Raw genomic sequence first — 19,929 nt, 5'->3', positions numbered from 1 at the left:
TAGAAAAATAATGCGAACTTAGTGTTTATGTCTTACTTAATAAAAAAAATGACGGTTGTCATTTTCGACAGATTTTCTTTTATCGACTTTCCGTGCTCAGACAAACTGAAATATCGGTCGTGTATTTGGTTTAGGCTATATACATAATAGTCTCTATTTTCTTATAGCATTTAAGTAATTTAAAATAAAGTTAGTTACAACATAAATGGTTGATATGTATCCAAAGCAATCTTCATTTATGCTTTAAAATTATAAACCGGCTTATATAATTATTTTAAAAGTAGCACCATTAATATATATGGACTATTGTCTAAAAAGCTGCATCTATGTAAATACATGAGATTTTAATGACGTTCGTTGATGTAATGTCGTTCGATTTTCTTCTGTATCACACGAGTAGAATGTACAGTTAACCATCGAGATCCGGAAGCACGTGGGTTCGGTTCGCTCCAGAAAACGAGAGTAGTCCATATGAAGACAATGGCTAATGATCGACAAAGTAGGTTAGGTGACAGTACGGTACAACCGCCATCCGGGTACTCGGGTACTGTATTATCGTGCGCCGTTTGTAAGCTCGACACGCGCGTGAAAACGCAGCGATAAAACTGAATGCTAAACAGCGAAGAAGAAATATCGTTTATTGCAGAAAGAGACCGAATTAGGGGTTAATTAAAACGTTTGAGGCGTTAGACTACGGCGTAGACGGGTTGCGCGCTTGCATGCGACCGGTGCGTCGATATCTCTAGCGTGCGATTACGACGCATTAATATTTTATATCTCATGTATATATTTATATAAATTTTTCATCAATTATATCTAATCAATTTTATTTTATTTAAATAAAAAAATATTGTTTGTAATAATGTTTTCAATAGCGTTGCTTTATTTGTATTGTGCTAATCAATTATTATTTTAATAACCTTTAGTGATTGAAATTAAATGTCAAAGTTTTCGACATTTATTCAATATGAAGGACAAATATTAAATTATAATTATAATATTAGGTTCATACATATTTTATTCAGTAATACTTTTGTAAAAAGTAGATATTCTTATAATGATTATTTTGACAAGGTACAGAAACTGTTCGAACAGTTACCATGACAACCGTTATTACCGTGTCAATGGATTGGCGTGCTAATGTATAATGAACACCGAATTAATCGATGTTTAATGGTTTATAAAAAAGTATGCAGTAATGTATGTGACTGATTTCCTCGTTTCTAGATTCACGAGAGTATTTAGTTTAATTTATGTTAGAAATATATTTTAAAAATAATACAATGCAAATGTGATACATTTAATATTTACATTATAAATATTAACTATGGACCCATTAATTTTCAGTTTACAAACTTATTATATACATATATAACCATTTTGTATTTTTCGCAGAATATTTTCTTAATATATTTTTTATTAGTGCTAAATATATTTATTATAATATATATTTATTATCAAAGCTCCGTGTGAAATAAATTTTCGATTACAATCACGCGCGTTACTAATTACGTTGACAACGTTAATATTTTTTTTAATTATTCCTAATAGTGTTTCTTCTTAAAAATTCTCTAGAAAAATGTCTAATCGAAAATTTTTATTTCTTAAAAAATAAAAATTCTCGATTAGGCATTGCTGATTTCTTTTTTGTTAATAATTAAATTTGTTGGATTATTATTCTCCTGCATAAGATAGGGTGTGCCTGTGCCAGATGTTTGAAAATGTGCATGTTTTCTTGGAAGCGTATTTGAATTTTATCCAAAAATTGTTCACGATTTTCTCAACTACTCGAATCAGGCTTATCTTTGCTTTGGTGATCTAATAACTATATGTATAATCAGATAAGAAGAAACTGCTCAGCGTGGAAATCGGCAGATTTCAATAATGTATGGGGGCTTTCCACGCGTCGGTGATCTTAAATCTCGATTTTATAAGTATTCAAGGTGTTTTTACTAACAGCTGTTTTTGACAATTTTCTCTACGATTCAGATATAAATACGGGAGCCCGAAATTCTTTAGTTACTCTACGTTCTGTAATCATTCTGGTCCGTTGATTATTCGCATCCATTATAACAAATCATTATCTTCAACGAACATCCAGTTTTTTTCATAAATAATATTAATATAACTACAATAATATAATGTATTATCATCATATACATATATTTTTTTATTGCTCAAATTTATCGAAAAAATTGAGAAGTTAAATTAAAAACATACAGTAACTAGAAGGCCTACATATATCATTCGTATACGAGCAATAAAGTCCACAGCTGCACATTAGTAACGCGAAAGTATGAGTGATTTCTAGAATTTCCGCAATTACAAAGTGTTTCTTTCTTATTTTGTTTGTCAACTATTAGTTGTTATGGTTATGACTATTATAAATTAAACAAATATAAAGATATAAATTCGAAAAACGGTATTTTTGTGTTTCTCTGAAATTAAAATACGAATGAACGACAAATATTTGAATAACACACAAAAACGGGCGAATTTATTCAGCATTCGAATACTCTATTTGGGATCAGTATTTCGGATGACTAGGTCCGTTATTTCCAGGGCTGTGGAGTCGGAGTCGGAGTCGGAGTTGGAGTCGTGGAGTCGTGGTGTTTTGGCCGGAGTTGGAGTCGGAGTCGGAGTCGTGAAAAATGAGCGACTCCGAGCATTTTTTAAATTATGAAATTTATGAATTTTTAATTGCGTAATAATGAATGTGTATAGCGTATGAATATTAAACGTGTAGAGAAACACCAAAAATACCTGATAAAATTAAACTTTTTTGAGTCGAAGTCGAAGTCGGAGTCGGAGTCGGAGTGGAGTCGTGTTGTTGGTAAATATCGGAATCGGAGTCGGAGTCGGAGTCGTGTTTTTTTTTAACGACTCCACAGCCCTGGTTATTTCTGAAGACAATCAGTAGCTTCGTTTCAGTTAAAACGACCACGGCTATCGCTCGCGACAGCCCAGGTAGGAGATCGGGCCTAACATTAGTATGTGCAGCGCCCCATAATTTCATTTCCTCCTCTGCTCAGAACACCAACAAGATTTTTAATGTTGATTTTTTTAAATATACTGATTTGCCATTCTTGCAACAAAAAACGGTAGCCACATTTAAAATAATCTGTTAGTTGAGACATTGCATCTTTGATCATTTAGATCCGTATTTAACCTCTCTCTAATTTTATCAGAAGATAATAATGAGGTATGTTTGTAATAAAGAATATGATCACATAGGTGCGCAGTACAAGATTTCTAAATAATTAACTTATAACATATTCTCAATTATTTTTCAACGAAATTTAAAAAAAAATCATATGACTGTAGGTCGATAAAACATATTTTGCCAAAATTGTATATAAAACTATATTAATATAAAAATATTTTGATGGGTAAATCTAGTATTTCTCTTATTGCATACAAGTGTTTTAATTGTTGTGCACTTTATCAAAAACATAATTTAACATATTTTTTTACTGTAAAAATATTATTGTATTATTTTAATAATTTGCATATTGTAAATATATAGCACTATAGCACATTTTTTAATTAGGATCATATTAAAAAACTTTATCTAAAATCATGATTGGAATTATGTTTATATTATTCGCACGCGATCGTAAAGATTACACTGCATGAATGAATAGTTTTACTCGCAAATTTACTATCATTAGTCAATTCCACCGACACTTGACTACTTTTATAAGGTCTACGATTTTTTTTTTTATAATATTGCAAACTATTAAGCCTTTATTCGATTTAATTTAATATAATTTTCTTTCATGGGTTTCAAGGATTAATTTACCGATTAAACAACGCAACGCTACCGAATGGAACAGAACCAAAAGCCTCTCGTCACTGTTGATACAAATGTTCGGTTTATTATTTCGTCAACACTTTCGAGCTGTTTACAGCATTTTTGAGGTCGTTTTCAGCGCAAAAAATCTGATGATTTTTTGCTCGTGTTCTTCAACACTGCGTGTCGAGTGCACTCGTATAAAGATTGAGGTCGCGGCTACTAATATGACGATCGGTATTGATTTTTTTTGCACATTTTTTATCGTCCAATATGCCAAATTATTATATTATAGAACGTGCAGTTTCACTTTTTTTTAATCAGACCACCGACGCGTCTTGTACACCTTGAACCGCACTCGCACGTAATTACTACCAAGGTTCGCTCGGTCAACCTTACCAGTTTTTCGTTTATGCAATCTCATTGTTGCCCGAGAACGAGTTAATTTTAATGGTGCGAAGCTGTTCCTAGATATTCAATAATTTAATAAACAGCTTAGACGCTGTGCTTTGTTGAAATTTTCTCAGAATTTGTTAGTGGAGCGCGAAGATGTTGCTTTATAACAATGGAGCGTTTATTTTATTGTTTCCATTATTGTTGAACAGTCGTAGTAACTGTTTTAATTTATTGAAAAAATGTATATAGATTAGCAGCTCAGGTGTGAATTCTTTGTTGAATTGCTAATACACTATTAAATAACCAGATCGAGTTTTGACTTAGTTGAGTCATAAAAACTGTAATGTGACAGGTATTATGCATGCAAATTAGATATTTAAGTAAGTCGTTGCGACGAATGGTATAACAAAAAAACGATGTTAAATCTGCGTCTTTTAGACGTTCCATTGACATTTAATAGTAGCATGGTTACAACACTTGACTTATGTGTCATTGCTATTGATGAAATTTTCAAGATATATCATATAGTTACTTAACATATTACTCGTTATAATATAATATATACATATATATCTATGTATTTATTTATTTTGTTTATTACTACTTTTCTCAAAGGATTACTGTATAATAGTAGAGGTAGAATAGATTATGAATAGTAATATGATTAATTAATTCGTCAATTTTTATGGTACACTTATTGTTGTATTATATTCATCAATTGTATAGCACTAATCTTAATTGTTATACTTAATCGGATTAATAAGTGTAATAAGATCGATAAAAAACTATTCATTTATATTTTTTAATATATGTCAAACCAACTCTAAAAACACAGTTGTGTATTATTTCATAAGCTTTGTGTATTACAAAAAAATAGCAATATTTTTTTCTTCTATTATGGTTACCTAAAAATAATTACGTTTTTTCAACGTACAGTTTTTGAAAATTGTTAACTTCGGATTGTTCAGTAGTAAATATGTTTTTTAGATGTTTGTGCTGTGGTCTTAGTTTATCTTTGTTTCACGACAAAAAATACCCTTTTACTTGATAGGAGAATAATATAATTAATTTGTTCCTTAATTTTTTTTTACAGAATCATTTTCATATGAACAGAAATGCAACAGCTGCTACAAAAAATATTTATGCAATTTATGGTAACATATTGAAAAATGCTATCTGAGTTTTATTGATATAAACGTAATTACTTCTGGGTATATATTTTTTGTTCTGTTTTTTACTCCCTTTTTTTAAGGATTACTGTATATTAGTGTCCTGTTCTTCCTATATGCCATTTTTGTTTTGGGAAAATTGTCTTTTTAATTTTATGATATTTTCAACAACAATAGCTCAGAAACAAAAAAAGAAAACAACGAAGAAAAAAACACTTTTTAATTGCTGAAATTCCAGAAATTACTCATTTATGTATTGTTAATATTTTCCAGCTGTAGATTTTTTCAATGGCTGGTAATAATTTGTTTTATTTTCTATAAATCAAGATGAACAGTTTTAAATTTTAATTGATTTATTAGGGTAACAATATTTTGAATTTACGTTTAAATTATTTTTAATATTAAAACATACAGTTTTGATACTTTTTATTGTTTTTTTTTATTAACATTATGTGTGTATATTTAAACTGTATTTTTCTATTCTTCATAACTTTACAAATGTATTCGAATATTTTATCGTTCATTTACGTAATATTTGGAAACTTTAGTCACTATGAATAATGTTTAATTTAAAGTCTATCTGAAGTAATTTATTATGGTAATATATTTTTGAGCATTTCGGCAGCAGATATAATAAAAATAAACTTTGTAGTGGTTTAAAGAATGAAACACTTAATGCTCTATTTATTGTTAACATGATACTTTTTATTAGTAACATATATTATATGTATGTATTCAATTTTTCATAACTTTATACCTTATATTTTATCATTACAAAGAATATTGGGAAACTTATTATTGAAGTTTGAAAGCAGATGGGATGTGCTAATATTTTTATTGATATTTTTTTAATATGCAGACGTCAACAATTATTGTTTTTGATAAATAAAAACAGTGAAATCTCAGTATAGCGAAACTCACGGGACCGAAGATAAAATTTCGTTATACTGAAAAATGATATATTTTTATTTTACTTTCAATTAATATATTACTACAACATCAAAATAACCTCTTACGAGATTGACAAATCGTATTTTGTCCATTTTTAAGGATACTGTAATGAACGCAATAACATTTGTTAAAAAAATGTTTGAGTGAACACATTCGGCACATAAATATTGTGTCAAGTTGTAACGTCATTCTTAAATTCCTATTAAAATATTTCGTTATACCGAGATCAGTCTTTGTTACAATGAAAACATTTTGTATGAAATTTTTTCGAGGACAAATTGAAGATTCGTTATTTTGGTATTCATTACAAAGAGATTTCACTGTACTAGGAATAGTCGTCGATTGCTTTGGGTATGCTTTGAAAATATCGTACAACTTTGAAAATAATATTTATTGATCTGATTTAAAATTTATTGTTTTAAAATATTATGTATTAAAAATGATAATCATATCGTCTAATTTGATAAAGTACAACAATATTATTTTATAAGTAAATTTTATGTTTATATGTATATTATTATTATTTTATTTTATTAATTTATTTAGCTTAATAGCTAATCTTTACATCTAACAAATTTAGTAAACATATATAAAAATATATAAAAAATACATAACAGAAAGAAAAAATAAAAATATACAATAATAAAGTCTTAATATTATAATTTATTTCTATATGTACGAAGGTGTTTTTTTATTCCATTTATGAAACCCGTTATATTTTTGCTGTTTCGGATTTCTCTTGGAAGACTATTATATAAATCAAAACCTCCGTACATAATTCCCCTAGCCGTACTCGTTTTCTTATACTTAATTATCTTTAAATTTTCTCTATTTCTAGTATTATATTTATGTACATCTTTATTTCTTATTAAATACTTATTAAAATATTCTGGTAACATATTATTTTCTAACTTATATATAAATACTAAAACATTCATACTCAATATTTCTTGAACATTCAACCATTCTAATCTATCAATCATACTTTTACAATTAGTTAATCTATTTTTATTTAAGATTGCTCTCATTGCCCTATTTTGTAATTTTTGCAACATTTGTTTATCTAATTTATTTAACATATTTAATAGTGTTGCACAATAATTAAAATGGGGCAATATTATACTATTGTAAATTATTTTTTTTGTATTTATACTTAATATATTTCTTAATCTAGATAATAAACCTATTTTTCTACTAATTTTTTTTAATATGTAATTACAATGTTCTTTAAAATTTAATTTTGTATCAACAATTACTCCTAAATATTTTATATTATCCACTATTTCTATACTAGAGTTATTTATTACTATTTTGGTACTATTATCTAACACATTTTTATAATTAATAAACATACATTTAGTTTTATTCTCATTTAATTTAAGTACATTATTCTTTAACCATATTTCTAATATACTTAATTCATTATTTAAATTATTTACAATTTCTTTAATGTTATCACCTATGCAATACATTAATGTGTCATCCGCAAATAGATGAATTTTACATTTTTTCACGTTATTAACTATATCATTAATATACAAAACAAATAACAATGGTCCCAATTTAGACCCTTGTGGTACTCCATAAGACATTAATTTCTCTTCAGAATATACATTATTTATTTTAACTTTTTGTTATCTTTTATATAAGTAATTATTAAACCATCTTAAAACTATATCACTTATACCTATACTCTCCAATTTCTTTAACATTATTTTTCTGTCTATTGTTTCGAAGGCTCTCTTGAAATCCAAGAAAACTGCTCCAATGATTTTGTTTGTATCCTTAGCCAACAGCCAATCATTTATCACTACTTGTAATGCAGTTTCAGTAGAATGCTTTTCTCTGAATCCCGATTGTTGTTCACATATTATGTTTTGAGAAGTAATATATATAATAGATACATATAAAACTTTCCATTTTTTTGTACCGCTTTATGTACTATCCATTTATTATTCAACGGTTACAATACTGGTTATGATATTTGCGTATAATGATGTTTTTTAGAGACACATTTTTGCAACTTATTTGAATTAGTAAAATTCTTGTTTATATAATTTTCGCTGATTAAATTAAAAAGTTACGGATGTCCTGTTATGGAAATTTTCGAATCGACATATTTTATCGGACAGCTTTCGATTTGTGCTTTCGCATACATATTTAACTATTTATAACTCATTATGAAGAACATGCATTTGTGTCGTGTTAGGTGAATTATGAGGCGAACGCGAATAATACGAAGCAACGGAAGTTTGCCTAGATGAAAATATAATACGACGTCAAGTAACGGGAAAAGCTATACGTACGATTCAATCAATGTGCGGTTATTATTTTTACATTTTCACTTTGTTAACGAGGTAAACGATAAGATAAACTGACTCGTTAATAATCAATATGCATCGATCGTTACGGTGACCATATATATGGTTATATTACATATTAAATATTATTATATGACCTCGATTGTTTGAAAAAATCAATCAGGCGATACGCGGTCAATGGCAATGCTCGAGCCTGATTAGCATAGCCAGTCATGTTATTTTATATTCCACCCGATCATTGTTCTCTGTTTTAATCGAACAAATGCACATCGAAGGACAGTCCCGTTTTTTTCTATCCGAAAGCAAGGTCACCCCCCCTGTCTGTGAGGCACATTCACCGGTCGGGCTCTCGCTACCTCGATCGGTTCAGTGTCAAAGCGGACTCGATGCGATTCGGTCGTCGTCTTTGTATATCGAGCAGTGAGGAAAATTCGGAAAATTTACCTTACTCTATACAGATCTCGTATATCTTTGTTTTATAGTCGTGCTCTCGGATGTTATCGAGCCGGATGTTCTTTTTCGATCTGGAGCGTGAATTTAAAACGGAAACGGTATAGTGTTATTCGCATGGTGCGCGATTGCCGTGTGTATAAAATAATATCTATAGATCGATAAATTGACGATTGAAGAAGTGGCTCTTGAGTATGTGTTGTGTTAAAAATAAAGTGAAAAATGTAGATAGTGCAGTTTTTGTGACGCTTTCGGCTCTGGTTTCGTTTTCTCGGTCTGGTTTTGATTCGATGTGTTTGCGGTCAATATTGTTTGGGAAAAAACATGTTATGCTATTTTAAATGTGAGGAAAAACTGTGAAATATCACTTCTAATGGCTTTGTTTTGAACTTGATGTATTTTTTAATGTATGTATATACACTAGTGGCTTTGTGGGACAAAAGCCGCAATCTAGACTACCTTGTAATTTTTTTGTCCACAATAAAATGCAAATATATATACGAATATAATTAAAATATAGGATTAACTTACGCGATATTTCAAAACTGACCCAAAAGTCTAAAAAATATCGAATCTGAATATATTTTTTTCGATTAAGATATATTTTATACAAATCATGATATTGTTTAGCACGCGAAACAAAAATTCAGGAGAAACTTTTTATGTTTCGTCAGCATCTGTAAATTGAGCCATCTCATATGTCGCAATTTTTTGTATAATTCGATTTAATGTATTTATTTTATAGTGGAACTTTAATTCCTTATTTGGCGTTACAGGCCTAAAAGCTGGACTTATACTAAAAGTAAATCAGATCACAGATCAACAGATGGTGGACCAGTGAATATCGAACAGCTGTCTGTTTTTGCGTATTAAACTGCTGAATATTATGAAAAATTGCAACATACATATGCTTTGAATGGTTTAATCGTTTTAAAGATTTAATTGCAAGTGTGGCGAAGTAATGATCAAAAATATAAATCGACATTTTTACATTAATCTGGAAAAAAATGATTGTTTTTGCTATTTTCTTTCCTAAAGTAAAAATTTCTTTTTAAATAATTTATTTCATTATATAGAATATTATTAATATTAATAAAAAAAAACGCTAAATTAAAGCAGTTACTTCAAACGTTTTTGTCGTTTGTTTTTAATTACAATATGTTTATAGTAAATGTTTTACATAAATTGTGCTTCAATTTATTAGGCTAGTCCGGGAATTAAATTCTCGCACCTCTTAAACAAGTGTATAAAAAACTGCTGTAGTTTTTAAAGTTTTGCAAAATATGTTTACCTACATACACATTATTTTGTTAATTTTGGAATTTTCTATAGACAAGCTAGTTTTAATTTATAAAAATATGTTTATATTGTGTAATATTTTAAATTTTTAACTAAATTTAATTTTTTTAGAATAAACTGATTATACGAAAATCATTTTGCGTAATATTTTGCAACAATGTGACCGCGTGGTTGATTTTTCATAAAATCATTTCCAATACTCCAAGTTAGAAAAAAGTATTCCAAATATTCGTCACTTTCAATTATTCAAATATCGAATAGTATCCGAATATATTCATAATGCTTGCACAACACTCTTTGGAAGTTGTCCGAACCGAAGTTACAACTAAAGTCGGTCGAGACATACGACTTCGAGTAAGCGACCACACTGTCGCAAATTTCATATGCCGTCCAGACGGCGGCTTCTGTCACGTACAGCCCGCATATTTGCGCGCAATCGAAAAATGTGCCAAATAATCGCAATTTTTAAATTGTCATATTATTAAAATTACGCTACTGATAATTATAAAAGTTTGTGTGAGCACTCACCAATACAATATCAGTGAAAACTTTTCGGTCGTAAATATTCAATTTACGCAAAATCTTTGTCGGCTTTTGCAAAATGCCATAAGGCATAAAAATAATACTTCAGAATACGAACACCACATCTGTGACTATCCTAGAATTTGTCGCCATCGATTCTAAATAAGAAATCGTTACGGTGCTACATTTATATAAACCAATCTAGGAAAATAGATAAGGATATTCGAAACAATTTTTTTTAACAAAATCAAGTACCACTAATTATTTTTTAATTATTTAATTTTATATGAAAAAAATATAGTAACGATATCTGTTAGAAGAAAATACTATCAAACATATAATTAATCCCTTTTGGTGCCCTAAAATATTCAAAGATGTCAGTAAGAGTCTGTTGAAGTCCCCGATAAGCATGTGGTATTATAACTTGGCCACGTGACCACGATGCAGCGCTCGTCATGCGTATTGACCATAGGACGCCTACGCGCATACTGAAATTGAACCGAGTTACTCGTTCTATCTCAGTTTGCGAAAAACCATATCATTATCTTTCTCACTCTGGTCACTTAACACGCGAGAGAGCGAAAGGGGAAGTATCTCACCGCTTGCGCTCGAAAGAGCAGCTCCGACTTCAGTCCCTTTGACTCCGGTCCTTTTGCCGACAAAGTTCGGAAGCGCTCGAAGCTGGCCAAGTTCGTATCCTAACGCGCTTGGATACAATAATTATTTTCTTATAAAGGTATCTCAAGAACATTTTCTGCACTTTTTCGATTAAGTGGTAGTATTTGGTTATTCGAGGACTATAAATAATAGATCCTGATTCAAGAACGCTCCGAATTAAAGTGTCATAGAGGACACAAATAACTGACAGGTCGTTAAAATGAAATGCGTTCCTCATAAGAAAGCCGAGCATCTTGCAAGATTTATCGCAGACATCGTTTGTGTTGCTCTTAAAATGATTCCGAGATCTTTAGTGGTAGTTTCTCTAGACTAAATATTCCCACAGAGATCGTAGTTATAATTTGATACTAATGGTTTACGGAAGCTCATCTCCATAGAGAATCTAAATCACTGTAGAGAGAAAGAGTCTGCAATAGATCTAATGCATTTTAATAATTTTAAATCATCTGCATACAGAAGAAAACTTGAATTTGTAACTGCCTTATTTCTTGTTAATAATAAATAACTTAAAGAGCAGATGGATCAAGTTGGACACTTGAGAAACTCCCGAAGGGGTGAAATACTCTTTCGACAAACTATCTACGATCTCTCAAATAGCTCGAGAACAACCGAGTTAAATCATCTGAGCATCCAAGCAACATCGATGGCCTTAGTTGCAACTTTACAGGAATGATAAAAATGTGGTTTAATGTAGTTATGTGTAAAAAATGAATAGTAAAGATATTTTAACTCTTCGCCTGTTCTTTTCATTGTATAGTGCTGCTTTCACCGACTAATTTTCTTGAGGCACTTTTTTTGTTTTATGATGTAATTTTCGCGTTTCAACAACGATATTATATAAATACATTTTATTATTTGCAAATGCGTACTAGAGCTTCATTCATATATTACAACACTAGCGAGTGTTTTTTTCACGTTTGTGTATCGCTCGAAATACATCAACCAGTCCTTGACCCGTAACTTGCGAATTTCCTGTTTTCTTCTCAACCGCGCCTACGCGATGATTTGTGTTTTGCTCAACCGAGATCCTTTGGATTACCATAATTTCCACTTTCTCATTGACTCACTCATTGAATTTTTCTTCAATATCACAACCCGCGATTGTTTGACCCGCAAAGCGAAGACAAAAGGTCTGACCCGCTTCCGTCTCTCCGCTGACTGACCTACAATTTAAGGATCTCTATAGAAAGAGAGAGAGAATCGTGATCGGCTCCGGTTGCCGATGGCGTCCGCGACCTTGATACGCTACGAATCCGCCTGTCGATTTTCATCGAACGTTTAGTATAGATACATATTATATTGTATTTATATGTAGATATTGTCGGGCGATCGAACGTAAAATTGCTTCATGTCATGTGTTTCGTTGCGAGTGGAGAAAACGATAAGTTTTTGACAGACAAGGAAAATCGAATCACGTTTGTGTGTCAAATTTGACATACCAATTACGTTTATTGTTGTTGTATAAATAGAGTTTGTTATTAATAGGTCGTCTTTCATTTTTATCTTGTGTTCGATAGTGTTTCATTAAATAGCACATTTGTTAGATATTGGCTTTTGGACGTTATTGGAAAAACGAGTTTCTGGGGCGTGCGTGAAAAATTATTTTCCTTTATTACGAAACTATTGCTCGCGTATTTGTATTGGACGCTATAATAGGTACATATGAAAAACATACGTGTCGGAAAAGCATCGATTAAATGCTTATGTTTCTATACATTTCCCATCAGCATTACTTTTATATAAATTTAGCTACTTTGCATTACAACTCTAAATACGGAGATATTTTATTTGGTTACTAGATACGTTCGTAGATGTTTAATTAGCTAAGTTTTACAATAATATTAACAGCGAAAATACTAAAATCAATCATGATTTTACATTAGATTAATCGTCAAATTTTTACAAAATTTGCATTTCCTTGCTTTTTACAAAATACTCAAAATCATTTATAAATGCTTGTTATTAAGTATATATTTTTTTATAAAATAATTTATTATCGATTTATTATATTACACAAGTCAGTAACATCTGAGACTAATAACTCTGAGGTTGCAGGTTCGTGCCCCGGCAGCGGCACTCGAATTTTTATTTATAAATATGCGCTATTATTAATTTTTTTTTAATAGCTACTATTTTTAAATAATATGGCGGATTAAGATTTTTTATTTTTAGACAAAAAATATGATTATATTTGATTACATTTTTTTGCCAAACAGATTGATGACTAGTTTTTAATACATCATGTATTGCACATTTAAATGCCATACTTACTAATATTTTTCGCAGTTTCTAGACCTGCTTAACTAGTTTTGGTAGATGTTGTTTCTCATCGATTTGTTTCGAATATTTATTTATTTTATTTCTAAAATATGTTACATCACAATATATTTTAATGAGATTTAATATTCAAATTGTTAAATTTTGGGTTTTGGTCAAACCATGTAGCATTGGACGTGATTTGTGTGATATTTTTTACTTGGTTTGTAGTTTTATTGCGTAATTATTGATCAAGACAGAGGCTTGTTATACATGATGATCAAATTCAAGTTAATCGTGTGTCAAATGTTATTTTGCAACATCACATTTATTAAATGGATCACTTAACCACCGCTTAAAATTGTTGTCAAACAGAAGTAATAATTCTGTGCAAACTGTGTATCGAAATTTACGGTAGAATTATAATTAATTTCATTGTCCTACTGAGCGAACAATTCGCAACATAGTTAACAAATTTGAAAAACGCAAAGGCATATGCATCATCGTGGCGCCCGCTTAGCCGAAAAAATTGCTGCTGTAAGTGAAGGTGTGGCCGAAAACCAGGAATTGTCAATTCGTCAGCGTTCGCAAATTTTGGGCTTTTTTTATGGCTCCCTTTGACGCATTTTGCAACTTGACTTCAGATAACACAAAAACTGAAGCCTAGAGACCATTGACAAGAAGGCGCAACTTGCCACAAATTGGATGTTTTACATGAAAAGTTATTATCGCAGTGACGTCAAATGTGATTTAACGCCGTTGGATTTTTTGTTGGGTTACGCTAAGAGTCGTGCTTACGTGTTGGAGCACCTAAAAACCAACATCCGCCAAGTTATAGCCGAGATACGACCCGAAATGCATAAAAAGGTCGTCGAAAGATACATCGAAATGATCGGCTGCAAAAAGTTCAGATGCCACTATTTAATTGATAATATTTTATATAAAAACGAAATACATCAAATTCAATTAATAATAAAAAAAACATCCGAATTTATCATTAAATTTGCGTTTTTTTTAAGTTCTGAAACTAAAGTTGGATCAACTTTTATATGTCGAATGCTTATTCTATATCTAACATTATAAATACTGAACTATTTCATGTTATAATTAGCAAAAATGTGTTCATTTAATCCATTAAATAGGTGAATCATTGAATCATTTTAGGCGCAATTTTTTTTTCAAATATTTTATTGAGTGAATATAATAATGTAATGTGACGATAATTGATCAGAATATTATATTCTTTCCCGAGATTTTTTATTCGATGAATTTTGGAAGTGAAATAAATGTTAGATAAGTAGTGAAATTAAAGGAAAGGTTTTTATCAAGATTGCTATCTAATCTATCTAGCCTAGGGAATTTTCTTTAATTTGTATACATCACTCTAGTGAGTATACTACGTTAGTTCCCTGATCACTAGTTTGTCAATTTTACAAATCATACATGTGACTTTTTTATGGGCTTGCAAGTGGGTGTAATTTTGGGTCAACGTATAGGATGTCGAAATAGCAATTGCAAGGAATCAGGCTATATATAAATTATACAAATTGTAAGATAACATTTTATATAATTATTATTTGATCTTGAAGTCAATTACCATAAAGGAGTGAACAATAGTTTCACAAGGCAATGTTACTGGACCGAATACATATGTATATAATAACTACAAATGACGCAATATTGGCGCGTGATCGAATTCAATGATGATTCCATAGCTGCATTAAAATATTTATAGGAGAGCCTAGGGAAAATCCAGAACTGTTAAAAATACGGAGAATGAGTCGATGAGGAAATCCGTTCAAATAACATTCACTACTGTAAGAAGAATAAAATGCATACGAAATCTCTTCCACATAATTGTGGAAAATACTTCAATATTCTACATAATTGTGGAAAATACTTAGATATGCACATCGAAGAAAATTAAATAAAAAATCCAACACCAAAATAATCCAGACTCTTATATAAAAAAATAAGTTGCATCACAGGTGCCACATAATTCGTAACAAACGAGGTGATTTAGAAAGATCTTCATGTGAGGATATGGCGAAAGAGATATAATATACTGCTCAAGATGACACATAAAATTTTCAAATTAAATAGCAGATTGTCATGAGGCAGGTTTTTAGTTATATGAAAATGTTTGACTAATAAAAAAAAGTTTCGAAACTGAACTTGGATCGAATTACATTTTAATTTTAGTTGTTACTGCGTCGCTTTTAGTCATATTTGCAGTGACTAATTAAATAATTACATCAAAAGTTAAATGCTAGTAAAATATTGATTATTAAATTGAGAAAATAAGGAAGCTAGACGCAAATGTCACAAAGTCAAAGTTACACCAAGTGTTTAAAAAACTACATCACCTTATATGCTAACAAAGTGATGTCATAATCAAATCAACGCTCTTTATATAACATTTCTACACGGATTTTTCCTCTTCCTTGTGTTTGTATCATAAAACAAAGGTCGTCTTCATTATATATTTGAGTAATCAATGATTAGAAACTTACGCTAAGTTCATTTTCGCTCGCAAATAAAAATCGCGACTGCGCACGATTGAGTTTAACTGCACATCCGATCGCACATACGTCCCTACGTGTAAAGCATTTTAACTGCTAAATTTTTAAGAGCAAAATTAATGCATTTTATCCTGCATACGACGCGGTGGTTGAACCCGTCGCCGCAAATTGCATACAAATCTATAGTCTGTTCGTCGAGACGAGGTCGAATCATAAACTGCACACAACGCGACAATCATAATAGGTCATCGGCGACCGGTCGATCAGGAAACCATAACCAGAGCTGCCGTGTAAAAAACTACGTTCCCGTTATTGCGAACTTCAATGTTTGATTTTTTCAGTAAGTGCGATCGATCGAAGTGAACAATGTTGAACGTTTGCGAGAAAGTGTTCGATAAGGCGGGGTCGTAAGCGACCCCCATGCACGAGCAGCCACTGTGCAGGCGATGCGAGGGGGGCGACGCCTTGCTGGGGGCTCAGCGCCCCGCTTGGCCGCTGCTCTCGCGCAAGGTGGGAGCAGTTGTATCGGCTCTGGCGAGGCTAGCCCATCTCGCCCTATGTTCTCTCTTCTGTCCTGTGTAAGCCCTTGATTTGGATTGAATCTCTTACTAGTTGATTACAGCATCAACATTGTGACGGTGATCTTACGCGTCGAGTAATTTAGTATTGAATGGCAAGTAATTTAGTATACAGTGGTTCAGTGCACTACTTGCTTACTTCCACTTGTACCCAAAACACTAAATACTAAATTACACGACCGTGAATTGTATATAGTATGACGAATTTGTATCCTTTACAATATGAACTTACAGTTTTAATGATTTATACGAGATATTCAAATAACTGAAAATAAAATAAAAATATAACATATATATTCAATTAATTTAAAATTTATTATCAATAAGTGCTAACTCTATTTTGCACCCATTCACTATATCTAAGTATTCAATAACATTAGTTAACTTATGCTTGTTTTAAATTATAATTTATTTTCTTTCAATTAACTACATACTTCTACATTCTCCCACTTATATAATAATTTAATTCCATTATATACCCCAGGGACGTCATTTGGACAAGGGGCAGGAGGGAACATTTGCCCCCCCCCCTTAAATATAGACAGAAAAATGCATGTAATTTAATTAAATATTATGAATATATTAAAAGATTATTTATTTAATAAAATGAATTGATTTTTAATTAATTTGCTTATAATTATCATTAAATTTACATATATTATATATATATATTCAGTTATTTATTCAATTGTACTTTGATTTAATCAAAGTATTATTATTTATTATATAAATCTGAATATACTATTTTAATTTATAATTTAAAAAAAATATTTCCTACATAATAATGCGATATATTTGAAGTAATTAAAAAATAAAAGTAAATAATTATTTTTAATAAATTAATCATCGGCGATCAATTGTAGAATAAGTGAACATTCCGTTCGACAAATAGCGGAGTCAGTGAATTTTCCATTCAACGAATTTACCAGTCAGTGAACTTTCCGAATACCCCTGATTCTTCTCTTAAAGAAAATCTAAAAAAAACAGTCGAATCTATACCGAAAATATTTTCAGTAAAATCATATTGGAATACATTTTCACTGGTAGATATATATTTTTATCAATAAAAATATAATTTTCTGGCAGGTGCTTGTAAAATTATATGCTTTCAACTTTTCCATATGTAGTAATACAATACATACATTTACATACCATATATAAATGGTTGTATTTATCAGTGAAGTCCAAATACATTTTCATTAGTAGATATATATTTCCACTAGCGTGGTGAGATATACTCCATTTGTCTCGCTCACACATAAAGTAACGTGCGCCCAAATAGCACTGTATTATTGGGAGGTCTACTTTGTATGTATATATATATATATATTTATATTAATAATAAAACGATCAACTTCCGTAAGATTATATTGCTATTATTGTATAAAAAGCGAATGCTCTCACTTACACACAAACATGCATAACAATAGTACGGTTTTAATTCATATCTTTTATTAACATATCGTTATTTTATTTACAGAAAGGCGCGTCGCAAAGAAAGAGAAGGAGATGCCGCCCAAGGAGATCCTAAGTTATATCTAGAGGAAACATTATTAGAAAGAAAATTGCCTGACTTGGATATGAGACAAGTAGTAGAAATACCCGAAGGCATAGATTATAACGAATGGCTAGCATCACACAGTGAGTATTGAATTGGTCCACGACTACATTTTTTGCATTTATTCTGTTGCTTAATACAAAACGTGTTTGCTGTTTCAGCTTTAGCGCTGTTTGACCACGTTAATCTTATTTATGGAACCGTAAGCGAATTCTGCACGCCGGCGACCTGCCCCGACATGCTTGGCCCAGGAAATCGGGCGTACCCGTGGTTCGACGAGAAGGGAAAGAAGACCCGTGTCGCTGCACCACAGTACATTGATTATGTCATGACATTCACTCAAAAAACTGTTAGTGATGAAAATATTTTTCCTACCAAATACGGTAAGTGTTAATACATATTCATAATATTAATATACTGTAAACGGCCAGTTCACAAATGAAAAAATAAATTTATTAATTATCATATCGCATCTAAAGTTCTGCAGAAAACACCCACACAATACTTATATTGAATAGTGGTGGCTTGTTAGTTGAATCGTATTTAGAAACAAGTCCTTATACTAAGTATTCAAAATACTCTTTGTCCTGCCGACAGCTGTCTTATCGGTAAGCTGGGATTCTTATCAAATGCTGCTGTCATTTCCGCTATCTTCTTATGGTGAATGCTTCTTGAGCGTATTTGGTATTTGCTATAATTCTCAATATTTTCAATTAGTTCTGGATCATGTTTTGACTCTCCTGCAGATATATCAATGTGTAATGTGAGTTGAGTTGTATCATTAAAATGTAGGCATTGTGGTGTCCTTTATAATTATTAAAATATCCCATGACGCTACCTTGTGGGACTCCAGATTTATTGCATAGAGTGATAATCATTCCTCCTTGTACATATTTGGCATAGAAGTACCTATGCTCCATGTATGACTTCAGGTTCAAATATAGAAGGGTATTTTTTAAATCGTAGATTGACACATCTTATAAAATGATCGAAGGAACATTTACATCCATAGTTTTATTAATAATAATGTACAACAATTTTTCATATAGGTGAGATACCTTAATTTTTATTTACAGCTATGTAAACAATTCTTTGAACTTGCTCAATAGAATAACGAATATAAATATATTTTTGTAATAACATTTGTGTATCATCTTGATGTGTAAAACTATGGAAACGTGAACCAGCTGTTTTCTTGTATTACATTGAATTTTTTGTACTTATAAAATATTTTATATTTGCAGCGAATGAATTCCCCACTTCGTTTGAAAGTATAGTTCGAAAAATTCTACGGTTACTGTTCCACGTTATAGCACATTTATATGCTGCACATTTTCGAGAGGTGGCTTTGCTTCGATTACATGCCCACCTAAATCTCACGTTTGCCCATATAACCGCCTTTCACAGGTAAAGTAAACATGAAATTACCGCATGCT

At 30.8% G+C, this 19,929-nt stretch overlaps 1 protein-coding gene across 11 annotated transcripts in view; it reads left to right on the top strand.

Moving 5' to 3' along the window:
• Mob2 (MOB kinase activator 2) overlaps window positions 1-19,929 on the top strand; it is a 192,325-nt gene that overhangs the window by 168,771 nt on the left and 3,625 nt on the right. For 8 of the 11 annotated variants that reach the window (XM_088191720.1, XM_088191721.1, XM_088191724.1 and 5 more), the window contains 3 exons: window positions 18,416-18,576; window positions 18,655-18,876; window positions 19,738-19,900. In XM_088191720.1, coding sequence (XP_088047846.1) covers window positions 18,416-18,576; window positions 18,655-18,876; window positions 19,738-19,900 — 546 coding nt within the window. The other 3 variants (XM_088191723.1, XM_088191722.1, XM_088191730.1) reach the window with 3 other exon arrangements.

The sequence above is a fragment of the Plectrocnemia conspersa genome, unplaced genomic scaffold (genome assembly GCF_051122295.1).
Source record: "Plectrocnemia conspersa isolate PC_06_02 unplaced genomic scaffold, ASM5112229v1 ptg000009l, whole genome shotgun sequence".
NCBI classification, from domain to species: Eukaryota; Metazoa; Arthropoda; class Insecta; order Trichoptera; family Polycentropodidae; genus Plectrocnemia; species Plectrocnemia conspersa.
The sequence above is the reverse complement of the archived record's forward strand: the minus strand, read 5'-3'. Positions and strand labels throughout refer to the sequence as shown.